This window comes from Tauraco erythrolophus, chromosome 8, assembly GCF_009769465.1.
Source record: "Tauraco erythrolophus isolate bTauEry1 chromosome 8, bTauEry1.pri, whole genome shotgun sequence".
Taxonomy (NCBI): domain Eukaryota; kingdom Metazoa; phylum Chordata; class Aves; order Musophagiformes; family Musophagidae; genus Tauraco; species Tauraco erythrolophus.
In genome coordinates, this window is record NC_141472.1 from 43,857,090 (window position 1) to 43,876,331 (window position 19,242).

Genomic DNA, 19,242 nt, shown 5'->3' on the forward strand with positions numbered 1-19,242 from the left:
CCAAGACGTGGAGATGACACTTATCACTTAACAGACCATTCTTTCACTTTGGGAGCTTTCATCTTTCTTGCTCTGTCTCCAGTGTGCGTGTTGACGAGCATGTCCAGGGACAAACTGGAGCTGGCTCCTGAGGGATGGATGCTGATCCTGCTAGAGCAGTGTTGGAGGGGAGGGATGGCTTTGAGGGACCCAGGTGAGTGAGACCTAGGGACTGGTCCCTTTTTTTAACCCTGATAGGAAAACAGTGGCTCAAGAATTGGGGCTTTTGCTGAATCAATGCACTAACATGAGCTACATGCCAAACTTGGAAGAGTGTGACTCCAGGAACATCAGCAGTGGAGCAAAACTGGTGAATTCTTTTCAGAGTCTTGGCCTCAGTCTGTGCTCCCATTGTTTCTACAGAAGGGATAATATTTTTATTTTTTTTTTATCTTGCAGCAATACTGTGAAAGTGAATTAAAAGCTTTTGAAGCAACTGGGTAGAGTAGTGATGAATGCCACAGCTTTGAGCCCCCGAGAAGATTAAATATTGTTCATTCTGCGTGTGGCTTGGCTCTATGAAACAAATAGGGCTTGGGGCCATGAGGTGAGTTAGAGGGAGAAATCCTGAACAATTGTTTCATTTTACCAAATCTGATCTGCTGTGTGCACTCGGTGAAAGTGGGCTCTGCAGTGGGGTTTGGGTTGTTTTTAGTGCATGAGAAAGGCAAGTCAAGGTTTTGCAGCTATCTTTTAATTCTGCCGGTTTTTCAGAGCTTGGATTTGTAACCTCCATAACGTTCTCTTACCACAGCATTTTATTGTGGCAGTTTTAGGAAAGGCTGGCAATGCAGATGATTTCTAAATTTGCATACTGTTTTCTATAATAAACCCTGGTTTTATTGCTTATAACACTGCCAAACTGCAGTTTTTGGGGCAGGAATTTCCCTTGCTTTGTTGCCACTAGATACCGTTTTAAAATTAGCTTTATTCTCAGAAGTGGTAGCTTAAAAACCCAGCATGTTTACCTTCCTCCTCTTCCTGAAAAGCTTGTTAACTCTATATTTTAGTTAAAACCCCTGTTCTTTGAGAAGCTTCATCTCTTCTGAGGTCTGGAGGAGGGACGTTAGGTTATGAGAATAGGTGGAACAGCTGGAGACAGTGTTTGTGTTGAGAGGTCCCTTCTGCTTGTGGCTGTTGGTGACCAGACTGTGTCTTGGTTGTTTGCATTTCACCTGTCAGCAGTGCCTGCTGGATGTCCTTTGGAGGTGTTGCTCCAGGCTGTGGTCAGCCTGGACACAACTGTGGAAGGAGCCCATTTTATTTGAGCGTAGGCAGGTGGAGAACCAGGCTGGGAGGGGAGAGAAACAGGTATTTGGAGCCAAAGAGGGTGTCAACTTCTTAGAAAAGGGGGCTGAGAGTAGGGTTAGGAGGGGGAAGATGGGTGGAGAAGACTGTAAGGAAGCATTAAAAACTGATAATGGGCCTTGGGAAATGAGAGGAGGAGGACATGCCCAACAAGAAAAGACTTGTCTTTCCATTGCGACAGTGGTGGGGTGGAAACACAAGGGTGGAGAAGACTGGGAGATGGACTTAAGGTGAGAAAGAAGCAGAGGACCCCAGCTGGGAGGCTGAAACCGGGGGATGTTTGTGGAAAGGCTGGGAAGTGAGTGTGGCTGAGTGCAGAAGGCTTCTGGGGAAAAAGCCGGTGACGAGGTCATAATGCACATGTGCTTTGGGAATGACCGTAGCTCCCCAATTCTGGCTTGTTTTTTGGTTTGTTTTGGTTTATTTTGAGTGCTTGAACTTTGCGTCCTCTTGTGCAGCGCTGATGTTTTCCTTGTGTGATGGGAATTGAGCAGGACACGTGCAAACCATGCTGTCCTGTTCGAGTGCCTTGTGCTCCAGGTGGATCAGTGGGGTCTGTGCTTGGGGGGAAGGTGGAGAAAATGTTTAGCTTGATTCTTACTACAGCCACAAGCCTTTGCTGAAGTTTCTTACTTATTGCTAAGAAATCTTGGAAAGGCAGCCAAAGGCACGCTGCTGTTTTGTTTTCTTCTGGTTTTTGGGTTAGCAGCCTTTGAATCTGGTTCTTGGTTTAAACCCTTGCATTTGATTGTCATTATTTTTTTAAAAGATATATTAATTATCTCTTAAGGAGTTGCAATACAAAGCGTTTATGGGGACTGAAAAGCCTTCAGAATCTACAAGCATGTTGATAGAAACATGGAGATTTTGGCAGAAGGGTCCCAAGATTGGTGTGAGGTGGTCTGGACCATGACTGAAGCTTTGTTCTGATGTATTTTATGTTAGCTCTAATTGAAGGAGAACCTTGCTCCTATTTGCCTAGCCCTAGCTTTGCATGTATTTTTTAAATTTCTAATACTGGCAGAATATAGTGTCTTGGATAGTCAAAAGGATTGTGAAATTTTTATACTAATGTGAGGTTCAGGTAAGGGGAAGAACAGGAGAGGGGGAGATACTTTGATCTTGAAACAGAGCTAGGTTAAAAAAAATGAATTCCCAATTATAAACTTCTATTTTATAAAAAAATCACTCTGTCTCAAACTGTATTTTTTCAAATTTAACTCCATCACTTGATTGAAGAAAAACAGATCAGTTAGCTGATCTTGGTGATGTGTGTATATCCATTTGGAATTCAATACACATGGATTTTTGCTTATTTTATTTGTTCAGATGAACCTTAATCGAAGTACAAGCTAATTTGAGGATCGTTTCTGGTGAGATTGAGGGGGGAGCCCGGGAGTTTTGGGCATGTCTGGGCGCGGTTAGAACTGAGCAGCACCTGAGATGGTACCTGGTTCTGGCTTCGTGTATGCCCAGAGGAAGGGCCACGCAGGTCAGGAGGGTGGCTTTCTCCAGGAGACAAGTGGCCTCTCTTCAATCCTTTGATTTTTAATTCCTCATCCCCCATGAGCAAAACGTGGTGTTCCCAGCAGGTACGTCCAAGGAGTGATCCATCTCATCGCTGTGGCACCTGCTGGATTAAGCAGTGGGACCGAGCCTCTGCCATGAGTCTTTGAAAGCTCCCTCCTACCCCAAATAGGGAGAGCAAGAATTTGAAACTACCGTTCCGAGGGGAGGAAAAAAATAAATAATGGACTCTTCCTTAGCTGCTTCATACTTAGGTACAGATCAGATTTCCTGCAGGCATCTGTGTGTACTTTTGCAGAGGTATGGGCTGGGGCTGTGCAGGCTGCCGAGTGACAGTGGCTGCTGGGGGGTTTTCTCTGGGCAATGAAATACTTTATTTAATTTCTCCCTTAAAAAAGAGTGGCATTTATAGGACATGAGGAGCAGAAGGCTTGGTTCTTTGCTAGTCATCCTGACGTCTGTAGCCAAGCGCCCCAGGACGAGATGAGCGGTCAGCAGCATTTCGCGGCGGGATGCTCCGCGTACGTGGGAGTACCTGGGATTAGCTGGACTTTAACAGATTAAAGTGGCATTTATTTTTTTTTAAGAAAGGGAATGGAGATTGCATTTGAATATTAACTATTGAGAAGAAGTTTGCCATCGTTGCTGCTCGCTTTATAACAGGTTGCACCGATGGTATTGGAACCCCCGGGAGCTGCTCAGCCGGCTAACGCACCGTCGCAGGCTGCAGTGGTTCCTTGCCCAGGCTATTGGCTTAAAAAAACTGCACAGCACTGAGAATAGAAGATTTTTTCCAATCACCCAGCGATGACTGCTCCCCTTCTGAGGTTTACTCATTTATATTAAAACAAGAACTGATGAAGAACAAATTCGTTCTGTGTTATTAAGAGCTTGGGGAGGAAGTGCCTTGGTATCTCAGCTGGTGCTGAACAAATAACTATTCTACTCGGCACTGCAAAAGCCAATTACAGCCACCATGGTGACGGAGACTGCGTGGGGAGGGTTAACACTTTGGCTCTTTTCTCCTCTTTTTTTTCTAATAAAAATCTCTGTTCATTTGTTGTTTCTTTGTAATTTTCTTCCTATAATTAAACTGTTCCTGTTGACTAGCGTGAAACTCAACTGCGCTAACCTGAAGCGAGCGTTCCCGAGCCCTGGAAATTTTAAGTCAACTGGCCGTGAATCACTTCGGCAAGAAAAAGAGCTATTGGTTGTGTTCATGTTTAAGACAGATGGAAAACTTTATTAATGATTGCATAGTACAATAGCACTTCAAGAACAATTTGGAAAGCTGTACTTCAGTCATTCCATCTCATTGGTTCAAGTGAACTGTAATTAAAATGTAATGCAAATTTCTTCTATTTGGGAACTATTTAAAATGCAGATGACCTGTCAGGGAAGCTCCCTCAGCACTGTTGTCTCATCTGGCCTGCTGTTGTTTAACCAAGAGGATAAACTGGGTTGGTTGATTGTGGTCTCCCTGCGTGCTGTGGGAGTTGGTGTGACTGTGCTTGGGGGGGGTGGGGGGGGGGGCAGTTTGGGGGACAGAAATCCACTTTTCTAGAAAGTCATGCAGCAGGGTGAGGTGGCATGGCAGGAGTACAGTAGGGTGTAAGGAGAGCTGGGTCAGGAGCGAGTTAAACCAGGAAAGTCACCAGTTGTGGTACTGCTGGCTTGACAAGGTGAGGGTTTTTCAGAGCTAAGATGGAAAAGTGTTAGGTATGAAATTACGTTCATACCTTATGAAATTAAGATAGGTAGGTTAAAATGTGGACAGAACTTGGGAGAGATTTTTTTTTAACTATAAGGAACTTCTTTATGTGCTGGAAAAGACAGTCAAGTGATGAGGACTTTGTTCTGTTTGTTTTCTTTTGTAGGCACTCGGAACGTTACCCAGGGGTTCGGTGCTGAGATGGTGCTTTGGGAGCATGGCCCAAGCAGGACTCCCCACCCCGACATGGAACACAGCTCATAATGGTCAGTGTAAGGGTTAAATACAGCCATCTAACTTACACACCTGTGCTGAGAGGAGGTACGGGGGCCCTCACGCTTCGCTTTTGTTGACCAAACTTACTGTTGCAGGCAAGAGCCTAAAAATGCAGGTGGGTGGTCGAAGTGTTCTTTTGCGAGGTGTTTTTGTGGTAGTAAGGTGGTGGTCAAAATTTTTCTGTGAGATAAAAATTAACTGATCTTAGTGTTCAGAGGCTGTATTTAAAATAGCATGATAAACCTATTATTTGAGGAAAATGCAAATTTCCAGTTTGTTCTTTGTGTTAATATATCTGTCTGATGTTCAATAAAATGACAAATATCAGAACTGTCAGTTAACACTGCTTTGTTCTCTTTTTGTGTAATCTTTACGAAAATTTGTTAGGTTGCATGTAAAGGGACATATATAAGTATATATATTACGTGTGTTTCTAAATGAAGGTGAGTTATGTAGCCTGTCCGTGACGTACGCAAGTCAAAATGGTTGGAATTCATAGAATCATAGAATGGTTAGAGTTGGAAGGGACCTCAAAGACCATCCAGTTCCAACCCCCTGCCATGGGCAGGGACACCCTCCACTACACCAGGTTGCCCAAAGCCCCATCCAACCTGGCCTTGAACGCTTCCAGGGATGAAGGATGGTAGAAAACAAAGTACCTGTGTATATGGAAAGGAACAGGTACTTTAAGCATCTCCACACTGTGTTTTCCTATAAACTTTTTGCTTCAACCTGTGTGTACTTGCTAGCTAATTCAGACATTTCTCTTTCCTTTGCTCGCAGTGGGATACTTGTCTTGGCTTCCGACGTGGATTTTAACTGTGGGTGTCTGATGCACCTCAGCACCTGCTGCCTTTCCTCAGCACTGGAGCTAGAACCCCAGTAAAGCAATGAGGAGATTTGTTTACTGCAAGGTGGTTCTAGCCACTTCACTCATGTGGGTGCTCGTGGATGTCTTTTTGCTTCTGTACTTCAGTGAATGTAATAAATGTGATGACAAGAAGGAGAGGTCTCTGCTGCCTGCTCTGAGGGGTAAGTGCCCAGTCTAAGCTATCTTTGAAGATCGTAGATTTATTATTTTTTTTAAGTACTTGGCCTCATATGTTTTCTCTGTACTTTCTAAATTATTTTTAAAATTCAGACAAAATAGCAGGATCTGAAGTACTACTTCTGTTGTGCTTGTTTCTGAATTAGTTTCAGTTATCTTAGTGTTTGACCTTTGCCATAACGAAGCCTGAGTCTTGTATGTTTTCTTTAGCGAAACTAAGATAAAATGTCTCTGATACATGGAAAAGAAAACTGAAGTAAACATATTAAGAACCCTTTTATTAATCAGAAGTCATTTGACCTGCAAGAGAATTGATGCTCTGTGGTTCTTTTTCCATTTGTGGAAGATGCTTGCTCGTAAGCTTGCTTTTAAACTCTTAACTCTGGCTGAAACAATCGTTTTAAAGGGTGCTGGGATTCCCTCTGGGATATGAAAACACTAGGATCAAGTCTCAAACCGGATGGAGCAGCAGAGCTTCTTGTCTCACTCCAAGTATTTTTAGCAATGTAATTTCCTAAAGGGGAGTTCATGAAAACCAAACCTTAACAGAATCTACAAGTTTTCGAGTTGGTAACGGCTGATTTCCAGAGCATGTGTTCACAGGACAGATGGTAGATGATGTGCTTCTGCATGTCCAAAAGACACACGTGGTAGGTGACTACTTGCAATGAACTTGAACATAGAAACTTGAACTTGTAGAAACTATCCCATTGATTCCCGAATGCCGTTAAGACTACAGATCTGTGGGGAACTCACAGGAAGAGGAAGGGGTAGAAACTTATGAATTACAGGTGTTTGTTTTCCCTTGTAAATTAACATTCTCTTCTTACGGAGTGTAGGTTCAGCATATGGAAGAAGGAAGATACTTTGAATGTCTACTAGGATTGAAACAGGATTAGTTATAACTAATGCAGCTGCTTTTGTAACACATTTACTGTTGACGATAGGCAATTGTGTCTGAGGCTGTTCCTTTCATCATAAATACATATAGAATCACAGAATGGTTTGGGTTGGAAGGGACCTCAAAGATCGTCCAATTCCAACCTGCCTGCCATGGGCAGAGACACCCTCCACTACACCAGGTTGCTCAAAGCACCATCCAACCTGGCCTTTAACACTTCAGGGATGGGGCATCTACAACTTCTCTGGACAACCTGTTCCAGTGCCTCACCACCCTCAGAGTGAAATATTTCTTCCTTGTATCTGATCTAAATCTCCCCTCTTTCAGTTTAAATCCATTACCCCTTGTCCTGTCACTACATGCCCTTGTCCCAAGCCCCTCTCCAGCTTTCCTGTGACCCACCTTTAAGTGCTGGAAGGTCTTCCTGGAGCCTTCTCTTCTCCAGGCTGAACATCCATATGGATGTTAAACCACTGGTTCTTAGTTTCTGTCCACAGGATAAATCATTATCTTTCTTTTAAAAGGGCTTTGGGGTTACAGTTCAGTGGAGTTTAACTTTGCAATAGTTGGAAGTGAAGATACCATTCAGTGATAGGTTTGGCACAGGGCAGTCCTTACTCAAAGTACCTTTGGAAGCCTTCGCTTTGATTTCTGAATCATATAAATAGCTACATGGTATTAAAAACAATACTTAAAACCCAGTTATTTTTCTAAATGAAAAGGATATTGCTTGTTGTCATAAGTTGTGTTTTTTTCTGCATAATTGAATTACTGCATTTTTAAACAAATAGCAGGCAAGAATCTGCTATTTTGTGAATAAAACAACCCATTTTGCCAGACTGTCAGCTGCAGAAAAGTGATGGTAGATTGTTTTCGAAGCGTGCGTTGGAATTTTCTCAAAATTGATTACATTTTGTGCAGTGTCTTTAGTTGGTTGCATTTTTCACTATAGGATAATTTGTAAAGAAAAATATTAAGGACTAGAATGATAGATTGTATTTGAATATTAACAACTTTTAATCTAAGCCTAAATCTGGGCTAAAAAATAAAATAAATACATAAACACATGCCCCTGCTGCCACCACTCAAATTTAAATGAAAGTGTCTGAAACTTGCAAATATGAATTCACCTTTTTGACACTTTATCAGCACAATACTATGCAATACTGAACTCACGTTTTGAAGTACTCTGCGTTTGACTGCTTGAAATGACTTTTTTTTTTCATTCATCTTATTGAATTCTATGTGCTCTACCTGTTATAAAGAGATGAGGTTTCTGCACAGAAATTCTAAAAGCAACACTGCTTCTCCATGCTCTCAGTTTTGGGAAACAAGTTATGTTGAATATATAACATTATTTCTACTTTAAAGCGTGGTGAAAGAAGTACTGAGTCTGTTACTATACTATGCATATTCTACGTGATCCCAGAAGAATATTTGATTATAATACTTGTTACAAAATTATGAAAGTGAAAATCTGGGGACACTAGGACAGTTTTACTGGAAACTGATTGTGTGTCTTTTTTTGTGAGATTACTGAAATTCTGGAAGATTTCTGCCACAAAGGAGCAAAATGAGAAAAAGCAGCATTAATTGACTTTATCCCTAAGTTTTTGATCAGTTGTTTAAAAGGGGGGGGGAGAAAGCCAGTACTGTACAATTTAACAGAATTTAAAAAGATGTCCTTCATTGATACCTCTTCTCTGCTTGGTGGCATATGAACTTAAGTTACAGCAATTCCAGTAAACAAGACTGACTGAACATTTTCATCTAAAGATTTTGGTTTTAGGAACATGTTGGTTAGTAGATGAAGGCGGCTGATTCCCTAAACACCAACTTGCATAAATAATTGCAACAAAACCATTTTTCTCATTGGCAGTGATAATTAAAGGTTTGGTAACTTAGTATGCAGTTTGTGGGGTTTTCTGTTTGTATATCCACAGACTTGAAATGCCTCACAGACTGTTCCAGCTAAGTGTCTGTGTTCTTGAATGAAACTTCTATGCCAGTCCACTAGATTCAAAGTTAATTTGTCTGACTTTTGGGTTTTTCCAATGTCCTTAGTATTTCTTACCGTGTTAGATATACATACTGGCATGGCAATATGTATGACTATTTGAAAATAAAAAAAAGCCAGTGCTGCATTCTCCTCTGTTTCAGTGTAGGTGTTTGAACCCAGCTTGGGAGCCTCACACGGCATGGTTTGGGTGATAAACCTTTAGGAGGTGATGAGGAGTAAGTTCCCAGGACGTGCATCAAACAGGCTCCTGGGAAGCTCTTTCAAGAGCAATCAATAACATGGGAACAGGATTGCAGTCCCTTCCCGTTCCCAAAGGCTCCTTGTGTCTTGCAGAAAGCTGCACAAAAGCATAGAGACTTCCCTGGAAACTCAGGTTTTACTTTGAATTTCAGGAGATTTGGAGTAAGTCTGACCATACCTAAACCATTTTGGAAAAGCTATGAGAGGTATCAGTTTTATGGAGAGCATCATGTTAAGTAGAAGCTGGGTCTGACTTTGCCCCAAGTGGAGATGAAATGCATATTGTGTAGTGGAAAGGGGACAGGGCAGCACTTAGCAGTGCTAAGTAGGAGAGAGCAGCATAGGGAGAAGGTCCTCCTCTCTCTTCCTTTCTTCTCTGCGTGGCCCTTCCCGCAAAAGCAGGGGCCAAAGCTGACTTGTGGATTTAAAGCGTCAAGAGCCAAGGTGCACCGGTCAGCAGTTTGCTTAGACAGGGCTTTGAAGGGAGGAAACAAGTTGGCAAGTCCAAAAAAAGCTAGGCATCCATAATATTTACCCTGAGGACTTCAGGAGCACGGCACTGAGCAAACTGGTGGGAGGCACAGCTTAGTTTCTAAAGTTTCTGAGTATCCACGATGTGTTGTATTGCTTCTTGAAGGACCCTTTCCACAACTTTGGCATCACATGGGAGAAAATAGTGCTTGGTTTGTCATGTGTTCCGACTCGTCTTGGGCTCTTCTGCTCTGTGTTGCTGCAGGATGTATGTATTGTTTGTCTTCCAGCCAGGAATTGTACAACTCAATCATGTTCAGCACTAGTATTAGTGACAACTGTTGCAAATATTTCTCAAGGACAGGTCTGCTTCTTTGGGAAAAAGCTGGTTCTCAAGGTCTGTCTGTGTGGGACTGTATCTGGTTTGGATTGGAGTATCAGGGGGTCAATAGGTGGAAAGGTAACTGCCCAAGGAAGAGATGGTGAAGGCAGTCTTCCTTGTGTCATGAACTAATGGTGCTCAGTTGAGTGTCCTGAGCAGGTGGTTCTTCTGAAACATGCAGTGCTTGTACCTGGCAGGACAGGATGCTTGCAGGTCTGCTGGAAGAAACAGTCTTATTTTTGTTAAAAGCAGAAAACTATGTGCAAACTAGAATTTGGTTTACTTGGCACAATGAGCTTACGAGGAAGGAAATGTTTAAACCATACTGGAACGCCACTGAATTCCAAGCGGTGAGATGAAAAGGGATCTTATGAAAAAGTTACAGTATGTGAAAGCTGAAGCCCTGGTCCCTGTATGTAAAAAATGGCTTGAGCTTTCTCTTTACTGCTTCTGTTGTCTTCCAGCAACTTTCTGTTTGCAAATACGTTCTTAATAACTCTGGAAGTCTTGTTCTCCAAACACAAATGAAGTGCTTTTGAACAAATATTTGGTGCGTAATCCTAAGAAGCTGAGAGAAGGGTTTTACATCTTGAAACATATCCACAAATGGTGTATATTACTGCAGCTGTAAATATTTGCCTACAGGGATCATAATAAATCCAGCTGCCACCAAGGACACCATAATGTGTGTAATAAGATGACCTAAACATTGGAAGGCAAGCACTTTCTGGGGGGAAAAAAGTGGGTATCTGCAGGCAACTGGTGAGAATTGTGAGAGTTGTCTGTCCCAGAAGACCCTACTTCTCACCTGGGTTGGATGCGGGTTACTGTCTGATAAACTGCACCTGCTGAGTCTTGTTGCTGTGTTAAAAAAGCTACAGACCGTTTCTGATACGTGGCAATCTGACAGCCTGGTGTCTTACCCATAATTTAATTTTCCACTCATGGGGGTAATTCTGAATGCCCACCAGAGCTCTGTTTTGTGGTCACTGTAGCCTCCTCCTTACTACAGCTCCTTACTATGAACCAAATGAAGACCTTCATCCCTTTGGGTTAGGTGCTGTGAGATGACTCGGAGTGCTCCAGGCTGGTTGGAACCCTGGGGCAGGGACTGTGCTGCAGTGTGGGCCAGCAAAGCGCTCATGGTCAAAGGTGCAGCTTCTCTCCTTAAGCTGCTGTTGATAGGAGGTGGAACCTAACTCTGAAAAATGGAGAGAACTCATCTCTTTGGCTGTATGCATGGCCTTCCACCCATAATTTCAATTTCTCTTAGAGAATCATATCGTCCTCCAAGTTTCCATCACGCCAGAAGCGTCTTTGACTTATTGTACCTGGGGCAGCAGTTGAGAGAGGGAAGATCTTAATTTGTCTCTGGGCATCTTGTTGGGAAATACATGTCCTGGTATCAAAGAGGGGGTTTTTGTGCATTTGTTGTAGTGTTTTTCCTTCATTCACAGTTAAGGAATTTGAAATGGAAAAAGACTTTACTGCAGGAAATCGAATCTTTAATTTCAAATTCAAATACGTTAGTTAAATTTAGCGTTTTCTGTTTGGAAAGCTGTCTTTGGAGACAGTTGTTTTTGGCAGCTTTCTTTCCAGATTGGGAGTGAAATATGTAGTGAGCTTAGGGGAAGCAAAATATTGCTCTCTAAATAATAAAACGGGGAGCATGTGCTGTGATTGAAACAGCAATTGTAAAGAAAGTGTGATTAATTAAAACGAGTGTATATGAGTAATGAGATAAAATTTGTAATTTTGAGTGCTTGTCTTTGCAACGTGAGTAAAGCTTTTAATGCAGCTTAGACATGTCAATGTAGATTTTAGATTTTTTGCGAAGTGGTGACAAATCTTTAGTATTATTTTGATGTCTAATGCTTTTATGCAGTTTTTTTCTGTATTGTTAACTACATTCTCAAGTGCTACATACAGGATTTGTCATGAAATTAGTAGAAATTATTAAACCACTATTTTGAAGAAAACTCAATATAAGAGGAAGGTTCATTTATTCAAATCCTGTAATGTATTTATAGTGGCTTTTTTTAACGAGAAAAGGTTTGTGTTATGATCATATAAAGCAAGTGAATGAAACATTTGGATGCTGTAATAAAAGTTTGGGGTTATAGCCAAGTTCAGAAAATAAGGCATTCATTTGGGTAGTTTCCATAGTAACACGTTCATCTGTCAGATTACTGAATGCATTGGACTGTCTGCAGTAACAATGGTAGCAAATATTTTTAATAGCATACCATAAAGATTTAATAGATGGATGGATGAGCATGTACATTGCACTGAAATCTTGTCACAAATTTGTTGACAAATAAAATTGAAAGTGCTGATTTAGATGTTGTGACAACACATTAAGTTTATTTATAGATTTTCATCAAACAGTTCAAGAAAAAAGCATTTCTGAAGCCTGAGGGGAAAACTAACACAGCAGATGTCTTTTTCTGATTGCAAACGTAAAAAAAAAAAAAAAATAAATGAAGGGTGTCTTACTGGGAGATGTGGTGCTCACTGGTTTGAACGCACAGCTCCAGCCAGAAAATGTCACGTTTTCTAGCACGCTGGACTCCCATCTGGGGATGGATTGACAGGTATTTCATGCTGTAGCAAGATCGTTCCGTATTGTCCTGTTAACTTTTATTGTTGGATATTTTAAATACTAGATGTTGGAAGAGTCACTGCCAAGCTGTTTTGGCAGAAGGAAGGACTGGTTTGTGGTGGAGTGGGTCTCAGTCAATAAGTATCTTTGAAACTATGATTTGTGTCTCCTGGAAATGGTGTTTCTGTTACGCTGCTGTGTGCAGGGCTGTGAAATGTTGACAGATAATAAATAACCTTATCCCTCCTTTGAAGAAGAAGAAGAAAAAAACCCACACCCCAGAACCCAGCAAGCATCTCAGTAATTTCTGATCCCCTGAAAAACAAATAACCAGCCGCATGGTCTGGAATTCCTCATTTTTCCACAGTTCTACCACCAGGAGTTGTTATGCACAGTACTTTGCCGTAAAAGTGGAGTAGGAAGGGAATGGTGTTCTCCCATGCCTGTGAGCTCCCATGAATTGCACAAAGTACAATTTTCCCATTTTTATGTTGCTTTTGTAATTATTTCTGTACAGATAGGGTTTATCTCAAGGTTTATTGTTGAAAGTATTTAACCTAAGGAATGCTTCATGAAAAAATCTGAATAGTGATGTAAGAGTGAACTTGCACAGTGTGTATATGGTGTGTATGTGTCATACACTACACACAGTATCATATATATATATACACTCACCGTGTACACATCCTTAAGCTACAGAAGTTGCTCAAGCCAAAAGTCTAGCAAAGGTCCTTCCCTCCCACTCCTTCCTTCTCTCTCTCCCAGTGAGAGGTTCTGGATGACCAGAAAGGCTTAGGATTTTTTTTCTCCCCATTGCCTTTATGCTGCTTAAGAATTTAGTGTAATAACTTTACTAAAAATTTGGCAAGGGGGAAAGGAAAAAAGTCATTGCTTATGTATGCAGTGTTCTGAAATATTGTTAGTAGTTCTGTGGTTAAAATGAAGTAAAATCGATGATACCTTTCCAAATAATAGGAAAATCTGTCAATCAAAGGTGGGTAGAAATGAACAATATTACTTTCATTATACTTCACTGACATTCATGATACCTTCCTTATCTTCAGCACTTTAAACAAGTGGTGTGTTAGAAATCTTGGAGATGCTATCGAGGAAAACTTTCTGACTTATTTACAAGTGTGAAGCATACTGTGCTTGTCCTAACAGAGTCACAGAATGGTTTGGGTTGGAAGGGACCTCAAAGACCACCCAGTTCCAACCTCCCTGCCATGGGCAGGGACACCCTCCACTACACCAGGTTGCTCAAAGCCCCTTCCAACCTGGCCTTGAACACTTCCAGGTAGATATAATTCAAAGATTCAGGTTTGCCCTATGAAAATGTGCTTCAGCATTTTTCTATATCACACGGTCCTGCTGTAGTATCTGAACTGTGTCCAGTTGTCAGAGCTGGATTGCGATTTGAGTGTCCAGGTACAAATATCCAGGGGAATTGTTCAGTGGATATTGAAAGCTGCTCTCTTACCTTGTTGACTGTAAATGCAGAAATATTGGAAGATGTCAGAAATACTTTCCATCTGTAGTAGCTGACAGAAGAACGACACAGTAGTGACATAATTGAGATTATGTTCTCCCTTGCTGCCAAAAGCTGGAGAACTCTATGCAGTGTGTGGTGGGGCTGCATTTTAAAGCTGTCTAGAAACTGGCAGTTGTCAGTCCTTGGATTATTTCTTGAAATGTGATTTATTTTTTTGCTGATACATTAAGGGTTTGTTAATGATTCTCTTTAGCTTTTTGGTTGGTGTTTTGGAAGTAAATTGTTGATGTGAAAAGCTTGTGTGGGTGTATTCTATACTCTAAAGGTATGAATAAAATGTAGTTAATTTTACATATCATTCCGGATTTTAAGTGAGAAAGGTATCAACTGTTGGATTTTTTTTTTCTGGCTTGTTTATTTTTGCTTTTTTTCTTGATTATTCCACACTGTTTTGAAGTGTAAAACCCTGTCACGTTAACAATATTATCCCTGGTATCCCAAGTACTTTCCAACTGTCATCATAAAGCCTATTTAGAGTTTTCCAGGTGGCAGGTGCCCTGAGTATAAGAGCACTGCCCTAGCTCATCTAAACCTCGTTAGCAAGTACAGTTTATCAGGTTGTACTGTTTGTTACTCTTTTAAATTTATTTTACTCTTCTTCTGTGTTTTCAATTAAGCTTTTCATGTTTATGTTTCATTACTTCATCTTGGCACCTGGCGTGTTTGTCAAGGTGGAGCTTGTCAAAGGAGAGTAGGCATAGACATGTCTTGCTGATTGAGGCATTTATTTGATAAATGTATGTATTTTCCCAGTAATAGCTTAAATTTTTATGTCTAATAGTACAAGAGAAAAATAGTTTTCATGTAAATTGATGACTCTGATAAATATTAGTGTTGTTAATGATGTGGATATATTATAAAACTTCAAGTACAAAAACCAGGAACCTGTAAAAAGTTGAAAATACTTAAAGGGAGATGATCTTAGTGCTAGTTGAATGGGTAAGGCAGGCAGGAAGATGTATCATCGTTTCTAGAAAGAGATTCTTTGCACTTAATTCTTATTTGAGAGACAGCCAGTTTGAAATAACGAGTGGCTGGGGATGGCTGTGATTACACGTTGTGTACGTGTGCAGTGCAGGCGTGGTTTGATTTCACGTGGTAATTAACCCTTTTCTCTATAACAGTTGTCCTGATAGCAAGAGATGTAAGTTGTTTGTATTTGAAGGCTGAAGAAAGAAGCCAGTCTTTTAGCTGTGTCGAGAAACTTCAAGCCATTCTTATCAGGATTAACAGAAACCTGGAGTTTTAGAAGATTTGGCAATGACAGAATATGCTTTCCAGCTGCTTGGAAGGCTTTTAGGTCTTCTGGTTTTATGTTCAACAGATGAATCCTAAGATTGCTGGAAATTCTTTCCAGGCACTAACTGTTCTTTTGGCAAAGTATCTGTCACCGTTTAGACCTACTTGCTTGCAAAATTTATTGACAATCAATACCTTAGGAGAAAATAGTTTTATGAAAACTATGAAGGATTAGTGAAAACCTCAGGTTTCTTCTATAAAGAAGCCTTTATAATAAATATTGCCTAAAAAATTATGACTCTTTTCTTGTTCTTGACGCCACACTTCCAGACTGCAAATGAAGCTCCATTGATTTTTGGGAAAGCTCTGCAAATAGTGTCGGTGTACACAGGTCTGTCTGCAGGAATTGAGCCTTAAAAATGTGGAGCTCAGACTGCCATCAGCCCTTCTTAATCCAATTTTGAATAATCTTTCAATTCTTCCATGAATTACACGGTATATTTGAATCTCTTCCTTACTGTTTGAAAAACTTCAGCGCCGCAGAGTAGTTTTTCATCCTGAATTGAGTTCTCTGTCGATTTGAAGAAAGAAAATAAAACACCAGAGAAATGGGGATTACTGAGGAGTACGGAATAATAACTGACATGTCAAATGAGATTGTCGTATGCTGCAACTTTGCTGTCTTGCACAGGAAGAGAAGTAGGTTTTAGGCTAGTTTTAAGCCACCATTTTTAGGACTCCTATTGTTTTCTGAAGCATGATGATAGGGAATTTTTGGGAAACTTTGGAAATAAATAGCAATTGGTTTTATCACTAAGAAATACTTAAAAGTTGTGTCTGTCTGTATTAGTGCAGTATGGAATTTGGATAATAATTAGAAATCGTAACATGTATTGTAAAGCCAGGTTTATGTATCCAAATGCTCTCCTTTGAGACTTTTCATAGTGGATGTGGTGCACAGTATTTGTGTATGCTGTAATGGAAGTTTTTAGGCACAGACATTCTCCAGGGCCTTGATTGCCAAATCTGACAAGCTGAAGTGAGCATTCATTTGCATAATAAAGACTGAAGAATCAGAGTGCAATTCATTCCAATGTCATCCTTCTTGTCCTTGGGATTCTACTCTGTATTAAAGCAAATAAACAAAACCCAAAACAAGTTCTTACCACCGAGCTGCCACGCAGAAAAAATGTGTTTGTATATAATTGGACCATCTGGTATTTCGTGCCCTTTCTGGTATGACAATTACTGGTGACAGAAAGGTGCCATTTACCTTTAGGATTTGTCTAAAAAGGGGGTACTATTTAATGAAAAAGGAACTAGGAGGTGTTGCAAGACTAAGTGGTATGGCACTGGTACAATAGTCCATTAGGGAGAATTTCTGCATCAGAGTAGTATGACTTTTGACACCTCCATACTGAGTTTTATTCTGAATAGCTAAAGGCTTTTCTGAGGCTAAACAGCAAAATAAAACATGTAAGAGATCAGTTAATTAGTTTGTTCAAACTGTTCAAGTAGCTGCAAATGAATGGAAAAGTATTTTGATTTTCCTTGATTCATGTACGTAGAACTGTTAATGCAAATACTCAGAAACCCCCAGTTCATACCTTTAAGTCTGTTTGCACATTTTCTGTTACATTTGTGGATGTTTTTCCTTTTAAAAAAGTAGAGTGCATTAGCAGTATGTTGCACTCTGCTTTCAGTGTTATCCTACAACCGTGGAGGTTTGCATCCCTCCCTTTTTGAACCCCCCACCGAGGGGATGAGTGAGTGCAGGCGGAGCACGGCTCATCTTGCACATACGCGGAGGAGCTGCTGTCATTAATTAGATCTCGTGTATTGGTCTCTTCCCTAATTGTCTGTCTTGACTTATCTGCAACTTTTTTCACTCTAAATATTGGCTGGGTTTAATTAAAGCATGATATAATCCTGTAATTTTTTTTAATGTGGACATTCATCTTTTTTGCATTGTATTTTATGACTCTATTATTCGGGCTCTATTAAAGTTGGAAATAAATTGGAAGCATTTAACTCCTAAATTGCTCCATTTTCTGCCCTTATAATGCCGAGTGTATCTGTCCAATGTTTTCTTTCTCTTCCCTTTTAAATTTATTTTTTTTTACATGAAATTAAATTTGTTTTCTTGCAATGGGCTGTGTTCTGATCTGCAGTTCCACCTCTCCCCCCCATTAATGTGTGCAACACATCTTCTGTTCCTCCTTCCTCCCTTATTGCTTTCACCAATCCTCACCAGACAGAAATATAGTATTTCCATAAAGTCTTCTTTTTTCCATCAAGAGAAAGCAGTAGTCACATTAAAGGTCACAAAAATTTGGTCAGTGAAGAAGCCTTGTAAAAGGAATTACGATATAAATTTGGTAGGGAAACGGAGTAGCCTTAAACGTAGAAATTAAGAAATATAATTAAATTATAAGTAAAGCTTCGTTGATAAGCTTGTAGGAATAAGTGTAGTGCCAATGTCTAATGAACAACTTTTTCCCCCCTTTTTAGTAAGATTTGTCAATCAATACTTGTGTTATCAATTTCTCTAAGCACAAAGCTGGCACTGTGTTAATGGAATTGGTGTGTGTTTCCCTACCTGGGAGGGAGCGTGCTGCAGTGTTCCACACCTCTCTTCCACGAGAGGCAGGAATTTGTAGGAAGCTGTCCATGTGCTGCCTGAAATGAAAGACTAGTGTCTACTTAAAGGGTATATATTTTATTTTGGAAAGGAGCATTCTGCTTTCAGAAATGTAAAGATTATGCTTAACTTCTATTTTCTTCTATTCAAACTGAATTTCTAACTTGCATTGACATCAGGCAGTGATAAATGGTTGAAAACCTGTGTCGAGTTCTCTTTTTTTTTTTTTGTAACTAATTAAAAGTTGTTGTTTACAAGTATCTGCCAAACTCAGTGTGAGACAGATTTGTGCAGAGAACTTCTCTTTGGACCCTCAGTTTAAAAACTGTTGGATTTTTTTTTCGGAAAGTGTATCCAAAACTGTATTGAGGCTCCTGAGACTCTTCCAAGGAGCTGTTGCTGGGTCAGTGGTCTGAGCTTAATAGGATTGGGGGCATCTTCATTTTCGGGAATGTGTTTGAGCAGGAGTGTGACGTGTTGGGGTTAGTTTTGGCTGTTGTTTTCTTGTTGCAAAACAAAGTAGATTAGATCTCTAATCTCTAATGCATTTTTGTTGCAATTTCACTTACTTTTATAAGTGCATTGTCTTATAGTGTGTTTTTTAAATTGTTTTAACTGGGCACTTAAAACATTTAGGCATGAGCATGTGTACGGTTTGTATGAAAACTACAATAGTACAAAGGCAGCATCAGACTAATATTTTGTTGCGTTCTTTTTTACTACACCAAAGCAATGATAAAACTTGATTTCATTTTTCCTCTTTCCCAGTTTTAGGCAAAATAAAAATCGCTTTTGTACAGTGGTTCTAGATTTTCCTATGGGAAATGGCAAATATAGATTAATTCCACAGAATGCTTGTTACGAAACATATTAGATGCACCATTTAGGAGTGTTAAGTCATTATGCAGCGAGTTCTTCATGGATCGGTTCTTTAAAATCCAGAATCCCACTTAGGACAGAGTGGAATTAGCTGGGATACAAAGATCCTTTTGTGTGCAGGACACCACATTAGTTTGCACAAGCTTGGAATGGGAGAATATAGATGTAGATTGCTGCGCGCGTGTTCTCCACCGGATTATTTTATCATGCTTTTATTCAGCTGATTGAACTCATTTAATTAGCGTACCAAGTCACGGTGAGGGCGATGAAGGAATTTATGAGTACAATATTGAGAATATTTATGAAGAGCAAGGAGTGCAGAAAGATAAGAATGAACTAAATTAACCCATTTTATTTGCAGGGGATGGCTCTTCTTTGTGTGGTGATTTAAAGGTTGCGGTAGTGA

General features: G+C 40.3%; 1 protein-coding gene across 5 annotated transcripts in view; it reads left to right on the forward strand.

The window, feature by feature from the left end:
* Positions 1–5,751: 5,751 nt before the first annotated feature.
* The window catches only part of GALNT13 (polypeptide N-acetylgalactosaminyltransferase 13), a 116,579-nt gene continuing 103,088 nt past the window's right edge, over positions 5,752–19,242 (forward strand). For all 5 annotated transcript variants that reach the window (XM_086615433.1, XM_086615435.1, XM_086615431.1 and 2 more), the window contains exon 1: positions 5,752–5,893. In XM_086615433.1, the coding sequence (XP_086471559.1) occupies positions 5,752–5,893 (142 nt within the window). The remainder of the gene's footprint in view (positions 5,894–19,242) is intronic.